The 22,656-nt window shown below is 42.2% G+C and overlaps 1 protein-coding gene across 1 annotated transcript in view; it reads right to left on the minus strand.

Annotated features, from left to right (window-relative positions):
* The window catches only part of AGRN (agrin), a 483,523-nt gene that overhangs the window by 15,353 nt on the left and 445,514 nt on the right, over window positions 1–22,656 (minus strand). The window contains 11 exon segments of the mRNA XM_044281802.1: window positions 533–620; window positions 7,971–8,160; window positions 8,517–8,633; window positions 16,029–16,140; window positions 17,252–17,416; window positions 18,486–18,582; window positions 19,063–19,197; window positions 20,632–20,861; window positions 21,568–21,707; window positions 21,709–21,784; window positions 22,124–22,316. Coding sequence (XP_044137737.1) covers window positions 533–620; window positions 7,971–8,160; window positions 8,517–8,633; window positions 16,029–16,140; window positions 17,252–17,416; window positions 18,486–18,582; window positions 19,063–19,197; window positions 20,632–20,861; window positions 21,568–21,707; window positions 21,709–21,784; window positions 22,124–22,316 — 1,543 coding nt within the window.

Consider the following 22,656-nt stretch of genomic DNA (forward strand, 5'->3'; position numbering starts at 1 on the left):
TCCTGTACACTTCCAGACAGACCACATGCCCAGCTGCAGCCAATGACTGGCCTTGGAGGTCACGTGTCCCCAAACAGCATATCACAGCTAGGTCACATGCCGCTTGAGGACAAGTCGCTGCTGAGACCAGTGATTGGCTGCAGTGGTGCATGTGACTCCGTAGATCCTCGTGTTTACAGGACAAGGACTGGAAAAACGCTGAAGGGAGACAGTGAGTGGGAATGGAGTGGTGGAAAGCGGTTATGCAGGAGAGGATTCCCCTGCATAACGAAAACGGGACAGATCCGTTTTGCAGCCCATAGACTTCTGTCTCTAAAAGCACTCCGTCATAGAACTGCGTTATGGTCCGTGGTAACGGAATCCTTAACGCAATTCACCTTTTACCAACAAACGTAGTGTGAGCGAATTTCAAAATATGAAATTCGCTCATCTCTAATGAAGACCGCCATCAGGGGAAACAAGAATCTGAGATGATACATGTTAATGGAACAGCTGAAGTGTTTAGCCAACAGGTGGACAGGGTGAAATGTACCTTTTGGTGATGGCGTTGTGGTATTCCAGGTAAGTCTTTCCATCAAAGGACACTGCTTCAGAGTCGCCTGCTGCCTTTTCAATGGTAACTGTGGAAGAGAAGGACACCCAACAATTTATAGCAGATGTAACTAAAGGAAGGTACAATACGTAAAGGGGGATTATGGCCTATCCTTATTTGAATGATGGAGGTCTGATTCCTGGCATACCTGATGATCACCTGAACGAAGGAACCAGAAATCTGCTCCAGCAAGTGCTGCATCCCCTTTATTATTTACCAGGTACAGCGCCATTTGTTTGGTTGTGGTTGTGCCTGGTACTGTGGGTCACTCCAATTCACTTGAATTTATAGAGAAGTCATCAATTCATACACATACACAGAAAGTGCTGGTGATGTATCTCAGCCATGAATATTTCTAAATATGCACTAAATAAATAGAAATGTTATCCTCTAGATTAATAATTAATGTCACTGTTAAGTATGGATGTAGTAGAGTTAACACTCATGCTTTATGAGACGTGTTAGCTAAACTAAATGCGTTTAGCAGACACCTTCAATTGCTTTTCAATGGCTTTTGTCTCTAGATAACGCGATGAGTTAAGAAGTTTGAGTTAAGAGCTTGAGTGCTAAGGGTGCTCCATCTGTACAAACTGTAAAAACAATGGGCTACTTAAATTAAATCAATTTTCTCTAGAAGCCCATATTTATCTCTTCTATGATCAAGGATGTCCTCCCCATAAGGTGCACTGATGACAATACAACATTGGTTAAAGGAACACTCTAGGTAAAACTGCATTAGGCAGAATACAATATATCAGTTTTCCTCTAAAGGAATATTCGCAGCTTCCCAAAGGCTAATGACATATACACACGGCCCCTCTGAGACCCATACAATCATCAGAATGGGGTTCCCTTGACCTGTCTGGTGAGGCAGCTGCCACATCCAGGCAGTAAATGAATGGTGAGGTGCCACATGCATGGGTTTTTCATTTCACTTCTATGGGAGTTACGGAAACCACAGAGTAAGGGCTCATGCACACGAACGTATTTTCTTTCGGTGTCCGTTCCTTTTTTTTTGTGAACAATATGCGGAACCTCTCATTTCAATGTGTACACAAAAAAAACGGAAGTTACTCTGTGTGCACTCCATTCCCATATGTCTATATCTCTGTTACGCAAAAAACATGCCCTATTATTGTTTGCATAACGGACAAGGATAGGACTGTTCTATTATGGGCCAGCTGTTCAGTTCTTTAGAATACAGAATGCACACGAACGTCATCTATATTTTTGAGGATCCGTTTTTTTGCATGAGCCCTAAGTAGTCTTTATCTGGATCTAGGTATATTGGGGGAACATACTGTACATATTGAAAGGAGCAGCAGTTTTCATGAGTCACGACCTCTTCATCCAAACTCCTCCCAAATGGGGTTGAGGTCTGGGGATGGGGCAGGGGTGACCCCCATAAAGCAAGACACCTCTGAAGGAAGCTTTTGTATTATTTATTTTACATTCTCAAAAATGGTGTCATATTTCACAAAGATGGCTGCCTCACTTTTGAGCTCACAGTATCCTCGGCACACCAAAAAGCATTGAATTCCAACTATATTAGACTTCCTCAGCAACCTGCATTATGTTTCCCTCTCCGCTTAAAATTAAACCATTTAAGCCAGTACAATTTATTTTTTTAATATGCAAATTCTCCATTTGTGAAGTTTTTTTTCCTTCTGAATCTATGCTGTCGATGGCGAGTACGCCTAGTCTACTATTTAAATGCTAACATTGATCTATTCTGCATCTCAAAAGCACAACCCAAACAAGAGCGCAATATACTGCAAGACATCGCACTCTGATATTCACGCACACCAAACATAACAATAAAACATCATCCTGCCAATTGTTCATTGTTGCCTGGGCCCACATAAACCATTCCCAGCGTGATATCAGAGCCGAACACACATTTCATCTTTATGAAAAGAAACGGCAAGCTGACTGTTGTTCTCCTCGATTAAAAAAGCTAAGTAATTTTCTCGAGTACAATTAAGATCTTTCAGTGGCGACATCAATTACGAGAGTGAGACGTACTTCATATGAGGAAGTTGGTAAAGTTCTGGATTAACAAAGTGCTAGATATAAAGTATGGGTTATGGCAAATGAAAACTCAGCTAATATTATTAAAGGGGTTCTCTCATAAAGGCAACCACTGTTGATAACTCCTGCTTGGAACCCACCTCTGTTATCTGGTGTGTCCATGTATTACATGGTTGACCATTTATTTGAGTGGCGTCATATCATGCTCCCTGTCCCCTGATCAGGGGGGATTAAGAGAGCTGTACTCACAGCTATCAGATAAAGGCCATACTGGCTCCATTATAAAAAGGGGATGTCTTGATGAGACAACCCCTTTAACAAGTATGTGATGTTTAGGAGTATCTCTGGAGGTTCTCAAACCTGAATATGTAAGAAAATATATAAGGGGGCAGACATTTTTCAGGACTGTCACTAATCTCTTAGAAGAACACAACTCTTATCCCCTCCCTTACAACTGCAGATCCATTTTGGACAAGATACTGTAGATTCTAAGGGGGAAATTTATCAAAACTGGTGAAAAGGAAAACTGCCTAACCACCCATAGCAACCGGTCAGATTAATCCTTCCATCCTTCAAAAGGGTTCTGAAAAATAAAATGTGGAATCCAATGTGTTGCTATAGTCAACCAAGCTTTGACGAATTTCCCCTCAAGTTTAGTGCTCCATTAGGAGAGAGAACAGGATGTCCGTTTCAATGCCCAAGAAGTTGGGTTTCAGCCATGCCTGATCCTTGTCTTCTTCTAAACAACCTACGCCCTTATTACTTGCTGAAATTCCTATCTGATATTCAAGTCAGATCTACAGCTGCTGTGTCATGGAGGGCTGGGTATTTTTAATATAAGTTTATATTTATAAAGCGGGTGCGCCGTGTGCCGGAGGGGTCAGCTGGGGAGGAATGGGTAGCGGAAGTGCTTTAAGAGGTTCGAAATGCCATCTGCATGGTTGTCATGGGGGAAGGAGAGGCGAAGGGGTCAGCCGATGGAATTAGAACAGAAAAATACTGCCAGTATGAGCCTATCTGCACAGCTGACTCCTCCGGGACTGTGAGAGGTGAAAGTATTATGCGGAGGAAAGCTCAGATTTGATCTTTCTGACAATCCTTTTCATTTATCGATTTTTTTTTCTCCCCATCTCCTGTTCAGTGAGCTGTGAAGTGTGAGAATCCTGAGGAGGAATCGTTAACATCATCAAGTACAAATATGAAACCATATGTGGAAAAATAGAAGGTGACGGAGGACAGGTATCACTAGGCCAACTTGATTCGCCAACATTAATATCAATTTTTCTAAGTTTTAATAGGCTCTTTTGGGAAAATAATAATGGTCATTCACTGTTTTACTTCTTATCAGAAACAATGAGGGAGATTTATTATCTCTATGCACTAAAAAAACTGGCACTGCCCTCTGCACTTTTCAAAAATGGGGTATGGCAGGTCATGGCGTGGGTGAAGACATCGGCCACACAGATTTATCATCATTTAATTAGCCAGTTTACTGGCAAAAATGATGACTAAAGTCTACGCCAGCTACAAGTTACATGAATAAATTGCATCCTCCAGCGGTGCAGGGGATATCAAGAGCGATGTTGCAAACGCCGATTTTGATAAGTCTTTCCCATACAGCTGTAGCTTCCACGTAGGTAAGTAGGATCTGTTAATGATTATGTAGACACTAAAATGGCATTTTACAGGTAAGATATAAGGCTGAATGTTTATAGGGGCATTACCATCTTATAAAGTGATGAGATATCGCTAGGAATGGTCATAACCTCATAATTGGTAGAGATCTCTGGGATTTCCATTCCTTAGGGCAGATTTATCATAGCCCGGCAGCGCACTTGCCCACAAACTTTTTGTGTAAGTGCGCTTGAAAAAGTCAAAAATGTGCAGTCTGCAACATTTTCATGTCACAAAAGTGGCATAGATTTATGATAAATCTGCCATTATATCTTTTACTGATCTTCAGTTACAGGCTGTATAACTCTCCACAGCTGAATTCACTAGAGTATTGCACGTTAGAGCTGAAATCTCCCAAGAATATACTATTAGGTTAGAGTTAGTTCTTCTTAGAGGAGATCACTGTACAGTGCCTGGAGTAAAAATGACACATCCCTTTGTCGCTAGGGAGAATACATCTTGTTAAAATGAGCTTATATACTGCCATACCACACTTTATATGGAATGGTAGGTGCCCAAGATGGTAGGTTAGCGGTCTGTGCCTGTCGCTACCATGCGGCCCAGCTTCCTCTGTAAGCTGCAGTCTCTATTGTTCCAGTCTCAGCTCCATTAGGGCATGCGCGCACACACCTGTGTCCTCTTAAAGGGCCAGTGTATTCATTAGCAAATTCCTCCTCAATCCAGGGGCCTGGGATATTGTTGGCATTCTCTTCAGGCTGAGGGTGCTTGAGCTTCAAGGTTCCATGTGACCAACAAAGTGTTGGAAGAGTTAGTGCTTCTTTTACCTCTTGTGATTTACCATCGTTATCCTGCCTGTGTTCCCATCTGTGTTCCTGCCGTGTACCCATCCAGCTTGTGTGCTCCTGTACCTCACAGTTTGTGTTTAAGTTCTCCTAGTTTGTCTCCCTGTCTATGCTAGAGTCTTGGTTCCTGCCTGCCTTGTTCCTGCATCCACCGCTACCCGCCCAGCAAGCTCTCATAGTGTCTCTTGTTCAGTGCTGCCAAATAGCTGCCGTTCCAGTATCAGGTACTGTCCAGACTGCTCCTGCAATTCTGGTGTGGATTCCCTGCATCCCAGCCAGCCGACAAAGGTTCCTACAGTCAAGTTTTGACAAAAAAAACTCCATAATCAGTATAAGTGACTGTTCAGACTGTACCTGCGTTTTCTGTGCCTAGATCTTCTAGTCCTTGCCCCAGTGTCACTGACCTCAGAGGTAGCGTTCTGGTTGCTCCCCTGCAGAGCAGATCCCTTTACACGGGTTAAAGGGTGAATACCAGGGGAACGCTGGAATAATGCCCTTACGTTTTAGCCCAAAGCCAAACCAGTTAGGTGGCACAATGGGTCCACACTCGCTGAGCCGTAAAACAAGAATAGGTATCAGAAAACTCATGACCACTAACCAAAATGGAAAGGGTGAATCTCCCACACATTAGGTGTATAATTTGTCTTGTTTATTAAGGCACATCATTGACTGAATCTGTAAATCTAGCCACTTACTCCGATTACGACTTGGAGGAGAGTTTCTGTCCACCCTAGGATCCATCTACACTACTTCATACAAGACTAAGAGCTTTGCCCTTCAAATTTAGGTTTTCCATACTTTTTCGCTAGACGTGGGTCGCCTGGAAGGCTCTGCGCCAAATGTTTCACGTGTCCTAGCTGGTCTCTGAGTATCTATCATTGTAGTGTCATCCTGAATTTGACCAGTGAAGGACTAGCAAACAGTTTCGAGAGTGAAGGGATAAACAAATTCTTACAGTCCAGCACATGTTGCATAATTTGGACCCTTGATGGCTAAGCTGTCAGGAAGTAATAGACCAATATAACTTGAGCTGTTTATTACAGTATTCAATACTCTCAGGAGTGGAAGTTTCTGTATGACTGCCTTGCTGATGTTTCTAAGCAGGTGGTTCAGAATAAACTAACCAAAATAATCATGTGGGGGTCAGGACCTCAATCTGTTTCCTTTTTGTATTACCAGGTTAGGGGAGCGTTGGACGATCGGTGCTTTAAACCCTAGGTTAAGCTCTTGAATGATCAGGACGCGGAGAATAAGATTTTGAAGGGGTGGATAGTAGTGAGGAGGTCGGTTATCAACGATACATGGCATGACACACAGTTCCGGACCATGCACATGGCTATTTATTCTTTTTATTTACCCCCTGCTCCAGGTAGACCAGAGAGGTTAACCAGCTGTCAAATATCTCACAAAGATTTGTTTCACGGATTGTGGACTTGTGCACATTCACAGAACTTGTGGACACAGAAGTGATTAAAGATATCTGGGGTATGAATATTCCTTTGCAGCCTATGACTTATTTGTTTCATTATTGGGAGGAGGCAGGGAGTGATGGAAAGCTGACATTTTTTGCAAGTTCTTTCCCACTCCATTTGCCTGGTAACCAAGCGTTGTTTGTTACAGCATTGGTTGTAATCTACTGTACCATCTATGGATGCAGTCCTGGACCAGGTGAAGAGTCTAATGATCTTGGAGCACACAAAGAGAAGCAGGCTTCTAGAGTCTTTAGTGAAAGGCATCGCTTTATTGTTACATTTCTGACCAAAGCAGATGTACTAAAGCCATTCACGTTGACCGAGTGGTATTTGAACGGAACATTGTGCCAACTCCAGCTCAGCTCTGTATCTAAGAATTCATAACTTGTACATGGGCTTGTCTTAAGGTGCCCCTCTGTTTCCCTCGCTCATATTCGGCGTTATGATATGGATTTTTGCTCCGATTGATGTGTCCTTTGCTATCCTTTCACAATGAGACTTTTAGTGATGAATATCTCTCTTTTCAGGACCCTTTTTTCTTTAGTTATTTGTACTGTTTGTTAAATGTTGTACATTTTATTGTACATGGTATTGTTTTTTCATGACAAAATGAATAAAGATTTTTTTTTAAAAAACTACACATCCTAGAATGAAAAACCACAAGCAACCTCTGTGACTACTATGGCATGCTGGGAGACTTTACATTCCTTGGTAGTCACAGAGACTGTGGTTTGCATTCTAGGAAGTGTATCCTTTACACTGGCTCTGTTGAATAATCTGTATGAAGAGCTAACTCTCCATCATATAATAAAAGTTTATAATGCAGTATATTATAACATTGGCACACACACGCTCATTTACAGTGCATTTACCTATAGTTTCTAGACAGTATAAGCCATCAATACTATTTTGTAAAAAACAGAGCCCATCTAAGGCTACTTTCACATCTGTGGCATGGAGATCCCACCAGCCGCCTTATCCGGCAGCGGTTTATGTCCGGCCGCATCCGGCAGTGCTGGACCCGGAGAATTCCGGCACTGCTGTCCTCTGCCAAAACAGTCTGCCGGAATCTATGCCTTAGATGTTAAAGTAGCCTAAAAACAATGATTAGTTACAGCAAGAAGCCAGTTAGCTCACAATTAACTCTTTGGAAAGATATTGGGACAGATTTGGTGCCAAGCTCCCTCTGCTGAACAGAGGAACCCCTTTTGGACCCTCCCTATCTTTGCATGATCATAATCACCCTAACATAATGAGGGTAGCCATCTTATCAGCTTACTATTAGGTGCTGGTGACAACATTATCATTGTCCAGTAAAGTCACTCCTTCCCATGTAATCATGCAATATTACAAGGAGAGAATTCACACTAGAATCAAAACTAAAACTGGCGAACTTGCCTTTCTCACAATGGCCTCCTGAAAATCCTCTCTGGCAGATGCACTCAAAGCTTTCTTTCTGTGGTGAGCAAAGTCCTCCATTCTGGCAAGGGTTTGGTTTCTGGGTACATGGATGACCACGGTAAGGAGAGATTTCAATGGCATTGTGAATGTTCTCCTCCTTCAGTACAGGAAGACCCTTAATGGAGATCTACAAAAAGCAAACATGGTGAAGCAGACATTCTTTGCTGGACTTTCCCTTTTTTCCCTTTGCTTTACATGCATCTGTTTTACAGCTATTGAGAACACATAAAATGATAAAACTGTATATGGATCAGTTGAATAATAGACATAGAATAAATAAAGTGGCTAATCTATGTTTCATAATCTATTACACAGTTAGAAGACAATATCATAGAAAGCCACACTGAACCAACCAAACACAAGTACATAAAAACCCCATGCAAATTTTGAGTTGGTGAATTTTAGCTGTGCCAAGCGCAGAGCCACTGGCATGATGACATCATCAGTATGAATAGCATCATCAGTGCAACCACTGATTCTTACCTTCTGGATGGCCCCTTCAAAGCTGGTAGATATGGCTGCAGCTCGAGCCAATTTGCTAAAATCTGGTGATCCACCCACATAGAGGGACTCTTTCAGGTTTAGAGCAGTATGCGGTGCCTAGTAGAAAGATGAAAGAGAGGTATCACAAAGGGTGTACTCATGATCTTTATTACACTGAGCAAAAATATAAACGCAACACTTTTGGTTTTCCTCCCATTTTGCATGAGCTGAACTCAAAGATCTGAAACATTTTCTACATACACAAAAGACCCATTACTCTCAAATATTGTTCACAAATCTGTCTAAATCTGTGTTAGTGAGCACTTCTCCTTTGCCGAGATAATCCATCCCACCTCACAGGTGTGGCATATCAAGGTGCTGATTAGACAGCATAAATATTGCACAGGTGTGCCTTAGACTGCCCACAATAAAAGTCCACTCTGAAATGTGCACAGTTTTGCCGTACTGGGGAGGGGGTCATAAAACCAGTCAGTATCTGGTGTGGCCACCATTTGCCTCACGCAGTGCAGCACATCTCTGTCACATATAGTTGATCAGGTTGTTGATTATGGCCTGTGGAATGTTGGTCCTCTCCTCTTCAATAGCTGTGCGAAGTTGCAGAATATTGGCAGGAACTGGAACACGCTGTCGTATACGGCGATCCAGAACATCCCAAACATGCTCAATGGGTGACATGTCCGGTGAGTATGCTGGCCATGCAAGAACTGGGATGTTTTCAGCTTCAAGGAATTGTGTACAGATCCTTGCAATGTGGGGCCGTGCTTTATCATGCTGCAACATGAGGTGATGGTCGTGGATGAATGGCACAACAATGGGCCTCAGGATCTCGTCACGGTATCTCTGTGCATTCAAAATACCATCAATAAAATGCACCTGTGTTCGTTGTCCATAACATACGCCTGCCCATACCATAACCCCACTGCCACCATGGGCCATTCGATCCACAACGTTGACGTCAGCAAACCGCTCACCCACACGATGCCACACATACTGTCTGCCATCTGCCCTGAACAGTGAAAACCGTGACTCATCCGTGAACAGAATGCCCCTCCAACGTGCCAGTCGCCATCGAATGTGAGCATTTGCCCTCTCAAGTTGGTGATGACGACGAACTGCAATCAGGTCCAGACCCCGATGAGGACGACGAGCATACAGATGAGCTTCCCTGAGACGGTTTCTGACAGTTTGTGCAGAAATTCTTTAGTTATGCAAACTGATTGTTGCTACGGCTGTCTGGGTGGCTGGTCTCAGAACATTCTGGATGTAGCGGTCCTGGGCTGGTGTGGTTACATGTGGTCTGCGGTTGTGAGGCCGTTTGGATGTACTGCCAAATTTTCTGAAACGCCTTTGGAGACGGCTTATGGTAGAGAAATTAGCATTCATTGTACGGGCAACAGCTCTGGTAGACATTCCTGCAGTCAGCATGCCAATTACACGCTTCCTCAAACGTTGCGACATCTGTGGCATTGTGCTGTGTGATCAAACTGCACATTTCAGAGTGGCCTTCTATTGTGGGCAGTCTAAGGCACACCTGTGCAATATTCATGCTGTCTAATCGGCACCTTGATATGCCATACCTGTGAGGTGGGATGGATTATCTCGGCAAAGGAGAAGTGCACAGTAAAACAGATTTAGACAGATTTGTAAACATTATTTGAGAGTAATGGGTCTTTTGTGTATGTAGAAAATGTTCAGCTCATGCAAAATGGGTGCAAAACCAAAAGTGTTGTGTTTATATTTTTGCTCAGTGTATTAATGATGACTAATGAGATGCTCTCAACCACTAATGTTCTATATCTGTGGAAAAATGCCAGATCTGGGATTTCAAGGAACCATCACCCAACTTATACTATTTTTTCTTCCTTACAGAAATCCTTCTATTCTCCTGCCTGCTAATCGGCTTTTTAACATCAGCTATCAGCATGCCAGAGGGCACTCTGATCTCCCTGTATCCCAGGATATAATGGAAGCAGAGAGTTCAATGTATTTATAATGTATACCTGCAGAGACCTATGTAGCTATGAAACAGTTCTATGCAATTTTGCCCTGAGGAGACAATCGAGAAAAGGTAGCATTCTTCGACACATTTTGATGTTTCTAGGGCGCCCTCTGCTGGTTATGTGTAGAGTGCGGCATTGAAAAGTATAAAAGTCAAACAGATCCACAAAACTCTGTGTCCTACCCCTGAACTAACCCCACAAGTTCACCTTCACTAAGATAATTCTCTCTGCTACGCATGCTCTTCACATCCCACTAGTGCAGAAGTGTACTTGTGAAGCTCTTTTGTGCCACAAAATAATCTGCTATTCCCTAAATAACACAGACCCTGAACCCTCCCATTGATTAAAGGTCTACGTTAATTAGTACTTGATGCTCACGGGAGTTATGAGATGGATGGCTGTAAATTATCGGAAAATGCTCAGTACGATGAAAGAAATTGAAAAGGAGAAAAAAATAGAAAAAAAATACATTAAAGGAGGAGAGAGAAAGAGAGAGACACCAAAGCCGGGACGTAATCTAGTCTAAGGGTGATTAACTGGAATGGAGGGTTCACATGGGATATGGGATGAAACACATGTGCTTATCTTTACCTTACGGGATTTCTGAAATCCAGAGAGTGCAACAATAGCAAAAGACAAAGAGAAGAGGAGAAAGGGGAGAAAAGAAGTCATCAGTGGGTTGTAAAAGCTTTAGCGTGCAGGGCGGCTGACGTCATCCATCCACAATTCAAAGTTTTTTTAGCAAGCTTTAAAAAATAGCTTGTGTAGAGCGGCGGTCCCCACAGAGCACGGAGTGGCAATTAAAGCATCAGTCCATGCTAGCAGCCAGAGACAACTGCTTAACTCAAGCAATGCAGACGGCTTTCTCTTAATTGTATGGCCTTGTGCCAATCGCTACTTGCAATTCTGTTTGGTGATTTGACATCAATTACAATGCTCTTTTTATACATTGTGATGTATTTACTGGAAACGTCCTGCCTTCCCATAGATCACTGTCGCTTCAATGAGATGAGGAGCTGTGCACGGTGCTGACATGAGACGCCGCAGAGGAAAGGCTCTTTGTCGGCGTATGTCAATGTGAATAGATTGGAGAGCTCGATATAATGCAGTAGATCAGGGTTTCATAGACTCTCCCTGTATAATAAAGATAGAAACAGAGAATGCTGCGCTGCTGCACGCGTTGCAGAAAATTCAGTTCCATTCACCTGAATGGGGATTGCAGAAATCCATGTGCTTTCTGCCCCCACTGAAATGAATGGAACTGATTTTCAGTTGCGGAAAAATCAGCAACAAAATCTGCAGCGTGTTCTGCTCACATTTGCATCATGGGGTTTTCATCAGGGTTAGGCCTCATGCACACAACCGTATGTGTTTTGCAGTCAAAATCAGCGGATCCACAAAACATGGATACCGCCCATGTGTGTCCTGCACTTTCCTATGCTTATTGGAGGATGCCTAGTCCTGTCCTCAAAACGGACAAAAATAGGAAATGTTTGTTTTCTGTTTTATTTTATTTTTTCGTGACAAATGCGGATACAGATGACATCTATGTGATGTTTGCATTTTTTGCAGCCCAATAGAAATAAATGGGTCTGCGTGCGATCTGCAAAAAATGCCGATTGCCCGCGGACCCAACGTACGGTCATGTGCATGAGGCAAGGAGTGCAGCCTGCAGTAAAAATACTAGAACCCCAAGAGAGATCTTACAGACCTTATTATAAGTCACTGGGGTAGCCATCACAACTTCATTACAACATGTGACACCAGTATGAACAGAGCCTTACATACTTATGTATTTGTCACCAAATCTGGTTATGACAAGAAGGGCAGGGGCCATATAAATCCCTATTGTAAGCATTCTTCCTTGAAATAAAAAATTAAAACAGTGAATAGATTAAGTTGTCCTCATATGTCAAAAAGTAGTGTACCAATAACTATAAAAACGGTGCCGCTCTGTGCCTCCTGTGGAGTATGTGCATGCACATAGGATATGAGGAGGTTGGTATGCAGCCATATCTGTCCATATGTCTTGCATGTCCTGTATCCGTGTGTATGTCTATACGTCTGTGTTTGCGGTGGTGTGATGGAAACACATCTGAGATACATCCACCAGGGTTTTAGCTTCCGGTGAGAAATTCCAGATACAAGTTTCTGAAACTTTCCGAATTTAACAAGGACCTGAAACCTCTCCTGACATGCCTGTTTTGGCAACTACTTGGCATCCCACTTGTAATAACCATCCTGGAAAATCTTTTCTTATGACTGTATGTTGTACCATTCCTCAATTATTACTTTTAGAAGCTATGAATAAATTGCTATCAGTTTGCAATAAAGGTCCAGATGGGTGTTACCAGTTAGAGGTGTGTCCCTGCACAGTCTGACATTATTCAGTCATTGCTGCCAGTGTCAGACTGTGCAGGGACACCCCCCCAACTGGTAAGTGGTAGCATCCCCACTCTACACCTAAGGCTAGCTTCACATCTGCATATTTCATTCTGGCAGGCTGTTTAGTCCCAGAATAGCCTGCCGGAATGAACAGAATCTGGCACTGCCGGACGCAAATGGAATGTCCATCGGCCCCATTAAAGTATAATGGTGTCGGTCCGGCAGACATTCCGTTCACATGCAGCTGACAGGCGAAGAGCCCGTCGGACACAAGCTGCTGCATGCTGCGGTCTGCGGCCAGATGATCCTCCTATTGCCTGCCGGAGAAGGCTACCGGAACACTGCTACCATGTAACAATCACAGCACTAGAGCATTGTAGAAGGATTTACAGCCCTCACCACTTCCAAAAAACTGCCTATTTATTTCGGTAGTGCGCTAGACACACATGGCACTCAGATGCTGATGCTATGGACACCTCTGAATGCACTTTTTCCTTCTAAATATTTTAGACTTAAATTTTTTTCTTGTAAGTCTTTAATAAAAGGTTTCACCCATTTGTCCTCTGCAGCCTACAACGTCTCACGTATAATGCTGGCTGCTTTCTCTCTTTCACAGTAAAATCCATGATGGCTCTGCCTGTAAGGCCCACCTCGCAGGCGCTGGACACAACTAATGCATGTGCACAGGTCTGGTGTCTACAGACTGATAGCGCCGGACAGAAAAACACAGCATGCAGCATTTTTCTGTCCGACGCTATTTGACATCTGGTGCCATAAGTGATGTACTACATGTTTGTTAACTATCCTACAGAAACCTAAGGGATCAGTTCTGGCTTCAGTCACGCCAGAGGGGAACTAAACTGGATTGCTGGATATATGTAAAGGGGTCCGACTCTTTTAAGTTAAATTCTTAATGAAATGAATATGATTTCAGCTTAAATAAGTATTTATGAGCTCTTACAGGGAAAAGGATGGGAGAATGAGCCGTCACCAAGCTCCTCTATGTGAAGGAGAAAGAGCAGCCGTCATTGTATGTGAAAAGATATGAGCTGCACAGGACGATTGGCTGAAATTTTTTAATTGTTTGTTTTTTGCCCAAAATAAATACAATGCAATAATAAAAATGCATCCAGCTGTGTCCATAGCCTCTAAAGGGGTTATCCAATATCATAAACTGCCCGTCCATGTGCCGGGCCCCTCACAGGGAATATATTTATCCCGCTACCTGCGCCGTTCCTAGGGAAGGGAGCAGCCAATGGCAGGCGGGGACGAGTCTCCCTAGCGTCACCCACGATGCTAGGGAGGCTCGTCCCCACCTGCCATAGGCTGCTCCCCCCCTACACCAGATGCACACGTGGAGAAGCAGCAGCGGCGGTGCGGGAACTAGGAGCCGGCAGAGAGCAGGGTAAGTATATCACCTGTGAGGGGCCCGGCATATGGGGGGGGGGGGGGGGGCAGTTTATGATATTGGATAACCCCTTTAAGCCATAAGAATAAGGCGTTTTAATGGAGGTGATGAGCAGCGCAAATTATTCATCATTAATACTTCGATTTATCTAGATTTAGAAACCATATTTTAGTCTGAATATTTAGTATCTATGCTCAGTCATGTCTGTTACTCCTTTGCATTGTGTTCTGTGCTCTTCCTTCTTATAGTTACCATCTATTTGTGTCTCCAACATGCATGGATAGATAAATAGATAGATAGACAATAGATTGATAGTAGATAAATAGATCGAACTAGATATACATATATACAGTACATACTATATTATGTAATGATTCTCACGTAAACAGTTTAATATATATCTATATATATATAGATATATATATATATATATATATAATTGCAATTTTTTATATAAATAGTACCATGTTAACAACAGCAGGAAACAGTATAACAATCTCAGTGTTATAACGCATAATAAACATATATTAGAGGAGATTTATCAAACTGGTGTAAAGTAGAACTGGCTTAGTTTCCCACAGCAACCAATCAGATTCCACCTTTCATTTTCCAAAGGAGCTGTGAAAAATGAAAGGTGGGATCTGATTGGTTGCTAAGGGATAACTAAGCCAGTTCTACTTTACACCAGTTTGACAAATCTTCCCCATAGTTATTACTAGGAAGATTCTTATATGTATTGCTCATGACTGTGGCTTCCTGTCCCATATAATAAATTATCCGTCGGCGAGTGCCTGACACCCGGGGTGGACCGCCCCCCCTAAGCACGCCACTGGATGTATATAATGCAGATACGGGTAAAATGCATTACATAATTCATTGCAGTCTCAATGGCACCTGTTCACACATTTGCAGCACCTCTCACATTTCAACCCTGGATCCCTATGACACACTCAGGCTTCTGCTGAGACATGTTAATGTGCATTGACACACAGGTTGGGAATCTCATGGGAAGGGGAATGATGGCGCAAGATTAGCACAGAGATTTGTGAGTTTTAAGAATCCTGTTTCCTTGGTAATAAATACATACAGTAGATCCACCTTAAAGGAGAATTTACAAGAGATTTACCGTATATTAAAGCCTCTTTAGTGTGATCTGTAAGTGTGAAAACAATGTTAAATATATGTTCTGAAGTACAAGCAGTCATTGTAATGTCGCCATGATAATACTCCTCATTTTGGTTTTATCTGAGGCAAATAGGGCTCCAACTTTAAAGGGAACCTGTCATCAGATTCATTTTGCCTGAACCACGGACAGCATGAAATGCTGACATGGTCCCTCATGATAGAGAGCTATGGTTTCCCCTGAATGCTGCAGCAGAGAGAAGAGTCCACTGTCCATCCACTCCCCGCCATTCTCAGCTTCATTCTCATATATTGGGAGAGAACTGTCAATCAAGAGAGAAGCTGCAAAATGGCTCTACGTTCATTACGCTGTACACAGAATCCATGGATTAGCCTAACAGAATTAAAATAGGGATAACCCACATATGGATCCACTAGCACATCTGTGGCAGAAATCAGGCATGTGTGAATATAGCCTTATACTGCTCTGTGATGGTTTCAGGTGATTGCTTTATAGGAAGAAGTAAAGGCGTCCCCTCCTTCCCAGCCTAAATGTTAGTAGGCCTCATCTCTTACCGGTGACTCTCCTGTGACCTGTTCCCTGTTATTGATACGCATCAAGCCTTTCCTGCCGCTGCGCTCCAGAGTAACGCTAATCCAGGTGTTGAGGGGAATTTTTTCTTTGCTTCTAGAATTCAGAAAAGGAACATGGATATTACATTTCATTATCTGCAGTCTTGACATTACAGAAATGACTCATTTTCTATTTGTTTTTTAACTGGGTTGCAACATTTCCTTCTGCATATTCATGTAACACTGTAAGTATGTGGTGGGTACGCTGAGCACTGTGCTTCCATAACATCAATAAGCCCATGTAAACGGTTTGTGTAATGTAGTCTATTGTGATCTGTCGTGGAATAAGTTATTTTGAAGATAGGGAACCCATGAATAGAGCACCATCTGTGGCCGATAAAAGAAAGAGTGGAAAACAAACCACAAAACATTTCAATAGCAAATTAATTTACCATATAATCTGTGTTTTACTAGGATTTATATTATGTTTCCAGCTTACAATGATTACACACGTTCATCATGTCTAAGGTTCCCCTGTGGATAAGATAATTATAGTACAAAGTATAGAATATTATATTTAGTATATATATTATGTCATTTCCCTGCATTCACCAACTTACTACTAATTTCATTTAAAACTTTTAAACCCATCACTTCTGTTTTTAGCTCTTGAATTGTCCATAAAATCATTGCCACCTGGAGTCACCTTGTCAGATGAAAAATACATGTATGGGGTCGGCATATTACAGTAAGTCATATTTATGACCGTGATGCTTTAGAAAATGTTGAAAAAATACATATAAAAGCTGTCAGTCTGTACCTCCCACGTCATTCTCGCTTCTCAGGGTGATTGAATTGTTCCATTCAAGAACTGTTTGCATATTGAATATAATGCAAGATTATTGCGTGCAGGAAACTTTTCAAACATAATGCTGCAATTACTATTACATGTATTCTTTGGACTTTTTGTGCTAATGAGTACTTGATTATAATAATTTCAGTGATTACATGTGCCAATTGTTTTGGCTGTTCCATTCTTTACTTCCCTAATTACCGGAGGCACATGCTAGTAAGGAGTGGAACTTTGTGTCTTCAACTTGGAGTACAACCCCCACCCCTCTCAATTGTAATAACTGAGATATTACTGAAAACTAATAAAGAAACTTGACTACTTTGAGGTCTCTGCCACCGGGACACAAAAGACAGGTGTGAAATTTATAGCATACCTAATGACAGCTGCTCCCTTTCCAAGATCATATCGATATTCCAGATGTCCATCATGTAAGGCCAAAGATACAAAGTCCCCTTTGCCATCTGTTTTCTGTCCGTTGTAAAATAGAAGACCATTGGGGTTGTTGGCAAGAAAGATGACTTCCATGGCAAGTTTGTCACTGGGCGAAAGACAGAATCCGTTAAAAAAAATGTTTTATATATACTGACATCTTAATACTTTCTTCATAATACAAACAAACTTTGGACAATTATTTTTTTTTTCTCAGAAAAAATAATCCTTATAATAAGCCGATCACAGAATGGTCTTCTGGAACCACCAAAGATCAGCTGTGATCTGTGAGGGAATCAAGCTGTAAATTCTCCTGCAGTGCCGCTGAAATTAGTGGGCTGCCCACTTAATTAAAAGAGTTGTCCAGCCCAGAAGTCAACAACCTCAATGGTGGTAACCTGTGGCCAATTAAAAAAAGAAACATAAAATAACAAACAATCCACCATTCCTGCGCCACTGCTGGAGCAGAAGTGGCTTGGTCTCATGACCACTGCAGCCAATCATTGGCCTCAGCAGTCTCATATGCTAGAATGGCATAAATGCTAAAGATGTGCTAATGATGTGTCGTTCTAGCACATGTAACTGCTGAGGCCAGTCACTGGTCCCAGCAGTCCTGAGACCAAGCCATATACGGTCCAGTGGGGACTGGAAGCGTCTGGAAACGGGGCAGCGGTCACAGGCTACCACCATTGGGAATCCTAGGTTGGACATCTTCTGTGATGGATGTCCTAGGTTCTCCAAAAGGAAAGAGACACTTTGTAGCCATTTTCTGCTCTAGCTAATAAGCAAGGTTCCTGAATAGAGGGCTCCATCAGTATTTCTTAATAGGGTATATGAAAATAGGTATTCTAAACCAGACAACCCATATTACTGCTAAATTTGTACTGATGGCTTCCAACACCGTCTCTGGCTAAGGAGTTCCCTATATTCTTCTAATGGTCAGTTTTGCTCTCAATTTTAAGCTCTATAAAATCTAATTTTTAACATTATATAAGACCCATAACACCCAGAAGAATCCCCTGATCAACCTGTGATGTAGTTAAGGGACCTGTCATAACAGAGCTCTGGTATGACACTGGTTAACTTTTAGATATGGTCTTTTTTAACTTAGCTTATGAAGTTAACTTGATTTATGATGACCAGTGCTAAGAGCAAATAAAAAGCTGCAGGGCACTTACGTTATATCCGTGGCAAATGTCTGGAGCCCCTTCAGTTCCAAATAGGAGTAGCCATTAAAATGAGGTAGGAAAGGTAAATTTAGATCCTGGTCGCTGACTGTAAAAAAACAAAGATAGGCATAAAATAAGCACAGCTGCCTTTCACAATTGGTCTAATATCTTCTGGTGTAACCTGCTGCTTTACCATATGATGAGACTTCAAGTGGTATATTCAGGAATGGGCAACAGTTGGCTGCCTTCCAAGCTTTGCAGGGTGCTTGTCTACCAAGTCTTACATGTTCAGTGTTTGTGCCATCAAGAGGTGTGCTATTGAACTTGACAGTCTCAATAATCCAGTGTGATTATTCCCTTAGTGACCACCAATATGCCTTTAGCTAATCAATCATTACATGTACCCAAAATGGTGCATTAAAAACTATAACTTGCAAAAAAAAAAGACCTCATAAAAGTACATTGACGAAAAAACTAAAAAGTTATCCATTCAAAGACAAGCAAGATAACATTCATGCCATTAAAGTAACAAAGTTAAAGGGGTTGTCTCACCTCATCAAGCTAAATGTATAACTGTATAACTTACCCTTTTCACAGAATTCTCCCTCTCTCCCCATTGGGCATTCACACTTGGCTCCACCTTCTGGCAATACCAGACAAATTGCTGACACGTGGCAGGGATTAGGGTCACAGGGGTTTCGTTCATCTGCACATGTAGGTCCTGAAACCACAGAAATCATTAACCAATAATTTGAGATGGGTTTTAAACTAAAGCCAGCCGTACACATAAAATGAAGATGATCACTCGTTGCTAGCATCACAGACGACCACACAGTGTGTCAGTTTTTTTTAAGAAAGTGGCAAATGATTAGTACAATTTGGCTGATCATTCCATACACATATTTCGGCAAAGCATAGGCAAAATTTTCCAAACTGACCAATCACATTATGATAACTATGGCTGTCATCCCAATGCTTCCAATAACGTATAGTTTTCACTGTTATTTGGCAACTGTGCAGAAAAGGATGACTAGACAGTAAAATACACAAAAACACCAGTTCCTTCCTCCAGCTGAGCGTGGAGATACATGCTCTCACTTTGTATGAAAATACTTCACCCATGAACAATCATCCTAAAAGTGTGAGCAAGTTAGTCAATGAAATTTTAAGATGACTGATAGTTTATACTGGGTTATATATGAGGTAATCTTTTAATTTTGTGAGCAGGCTTCTTTGGAGCATGCTAAAATTTTGACAATCATCCTTACACCCACTCATGCTATTCTACTCATTTCTATTACTGTGTTTTTGGACTATAAGACACACCAGACTATACAACGGACCTAGGATTTGAAGGAGCAAATAAGAAAAAAAAAATCCTTCAGACCTCAGAGCAGACCCCCAAAGCAGACCCCCATTTTTCATCAGACCTCAGATCAGACCCTCATCAGACCCCCATTCTTCATCAGATCTCAGATCAGACCCCAAAATAAGTCTCCCAAGCTCCATCAGCCTTAGATCAGACGACCCACCAGCCTCAGTTCAGACCCCCAGCCTCCATCAGCCTCAAACAAGACCCCATCAGACCATCCAGCCTCAGATTAGACCCCCCAGCCTCAGATCATACCCCCATCAGACCCTCAACCTCCATTAGCCTCAGATCAGACATGCCAGCCCCATTATACTCAGATCAGCCTCAGATTGGACCCCCAGTCTCTAAAAGTCTCAGATCACCTTCCCATCAGACCCCCCAGCCCCCAAAAGACTTCAGATCAGACATAAAAAAAAAAGAAATTCCCTCGCTTGCTCTGGCAGCGCTACAGATCTAGGACTCACTGCTTGCCGTACCACTTTTTCCGGGTCCCGCTGCGCATTATGACCTAACGTCGCACAGCGTCAGTTCATGTGCTCACAATGTGTGCGGCCTGGACACAGTGCACAGCAGGAACCAGAAGAAGTGGTACAGCGCTGCCCTCACCTCCCATATGCTAATGACCACTTCCATAATGGAAGTGGTCATTAGCATTCGGACTTTAAAATGCACTGCCACTTTGCCCCCATTTTTTGGGGAAAAAAGTGCAAATTATTGTCCGAAAAATATGGTCATTGCATTAGCCTCCTTTCAGTGCTTTTATATATGATAACAGTAGATTACCTGTATACCCATGGAGGCACTGGCAGTGAAACATCCCTGCTTCTTTTACTTGGCACACAGCCCCATTGTGACAAGGGTTGGGTTGGCATGGGTTGTTCCCACATTCCCCCACGCCACTTCCATACAAGACATCAGCTCCATCCTCCTGTAAGGTGTACACTTGATTGTTCACATCTAGAATTCGGATGCAGCCCTTGAGGCCAGTTGACACAGAAGTCCTCTCTGCCACCCTACATGAAGAAGTAGAATTATATAAATGATGTGTCAGCATATGTTCCCTTTATTGACTGAGCAATGGAACATAGGATCCCTTGGCAGTCAAGGGGTTGTGACATAAAATTCAACAATTCCAGGAACAGACAGAAAAAATAGCAGAGCAATATTGGAAATTCAAATAGGCTTCCCAAATAGCCATGCAGCAGGGTGCATCATCTCAATCTTTGTGTGCCGAGTGCACTACTGCGGGCTGAAATACTTTATTATTCATATATCTGGAAGAGAAATAATCTCATAGCCTGCAGGCATTTTTCTTGCAGGCATCAGGTAAGTAGTGTGGTATAGTGCAGAAAATGTAATATTCTATACATTGATGAGGATGATTGGAGCTGCCATTGTGGTGACATCATCAAACCTGACAACTTAAACATCATTTACTGTAAATTCACTTGTCCTAAGGAAATGTTGTAGCTCCAGGCTTTTCACTTCTGTCACTTTCAGGAGCAGATCTAGGGTGAGACATTGGCTCTGACACTTCATAATTTCTTGCGTATTCTATACAGTTATTTGTATAACTGTAAACCTATAATTCACTTCACAGAAGTAAAAATGCTATTATGGTAACACAGAGGCCTAGCGGGATTAGTGAGGTCAGTTGCTCTAGCATAAGATTATCTGGAACACTGCTATATGCTATCTCAGTCACCAGCCCATACGTACACATTCATCTGGTCTTCGGGAGCTCCTCCTATGAACAGGTCTGTATCTAGGTTCAGGCCATCTGTACCCGATGGACTCTCTCCATTCACATGAGCTTCTCCATCCACAGATAGCATGCCGCTACGCCGGTTACGGTTTACCTACAAGTTGGTGCCATTTGCCAGGTTCCACAGGAACTTTGCTAGTTATTATTCCAGTTCCAGACCCAGTATTAAACCTGACAAAAACACATAGACTGGGCTTAGACAGGACATTAAAATCAAGGACAGCATTAATTGTAAAGTATAGAAAACCCGGGCAATCACTGACTGTAATGAAGATAAAAGTAATATGAAATATAGTAGCAGTAAAATGTACTGTAGCATGATTTAGTGACATTTCCAGAGAAAGTCCTAGCGGATGTCTCTCTGTTCTACTACTAATAATGCTATGTTCTAAATATCATTCTACATGTGATCTTAGCCAAAAGGCTGAGAAGCGTCATTCTAACATACTGAATATATGAGAAGTAAGCGAAAATAGAATCAGTTGGGAAACAAATAGTTAATCAATTTACCTGAGCTCCACAAATCCATTCACCACCGCCAGAGAGATGAAATCCTTTCCTCGGGTCTGACCATTGTACATGAGAAGACCGTTCTGCTCGGAGGAGCGGAACTCCATGGCTATGCGTACTGTGTGGTAGGCCTTCATCATCTTAAATGCCAGGTAAGACTTGCCCCCAAATCCAGGGATGAAATAATGAATATCTGTAATACAAATGTGGTTTATGTATTTGCATTAGGTCTACATGGAATGCAATTTGGTTGCTTGCCCACAATGGACATTATTCATCTATTCATATGATCATTGATAAATGTGTGATCTTTGATGGCCTTCTTTACTGAAACCCCCACAATTACTAGAATGGTGGTTCCATGCGGTATGCCTGAATAAGGAGGAGACTGAATGGAGTGTTGGTCATTTCAAGGTCAATGGCATTGAAGAAAACATTCGAATACATGAATTGCTGTTTCCCTTGCTGTGGCAGGATACGTGTGTGACCACAGCACTATCCAAATGCCTCCAAAAAAGGGGTCTTGACCGTTC

Source organism: Bufo gargarizans, chromosome 2 (genome assembly GCF_014858855.1).
Source record: "Bufo gargarizans isolate SCDJY-AF-19 chromosome 2, ASM1485885v1, whole genome shotgun sequence".
NCBI lineage: Eukaryota > Metazoa > Chordata > Amphibia > Anura > Bufonidae > Bufo > Bufo gargarizans.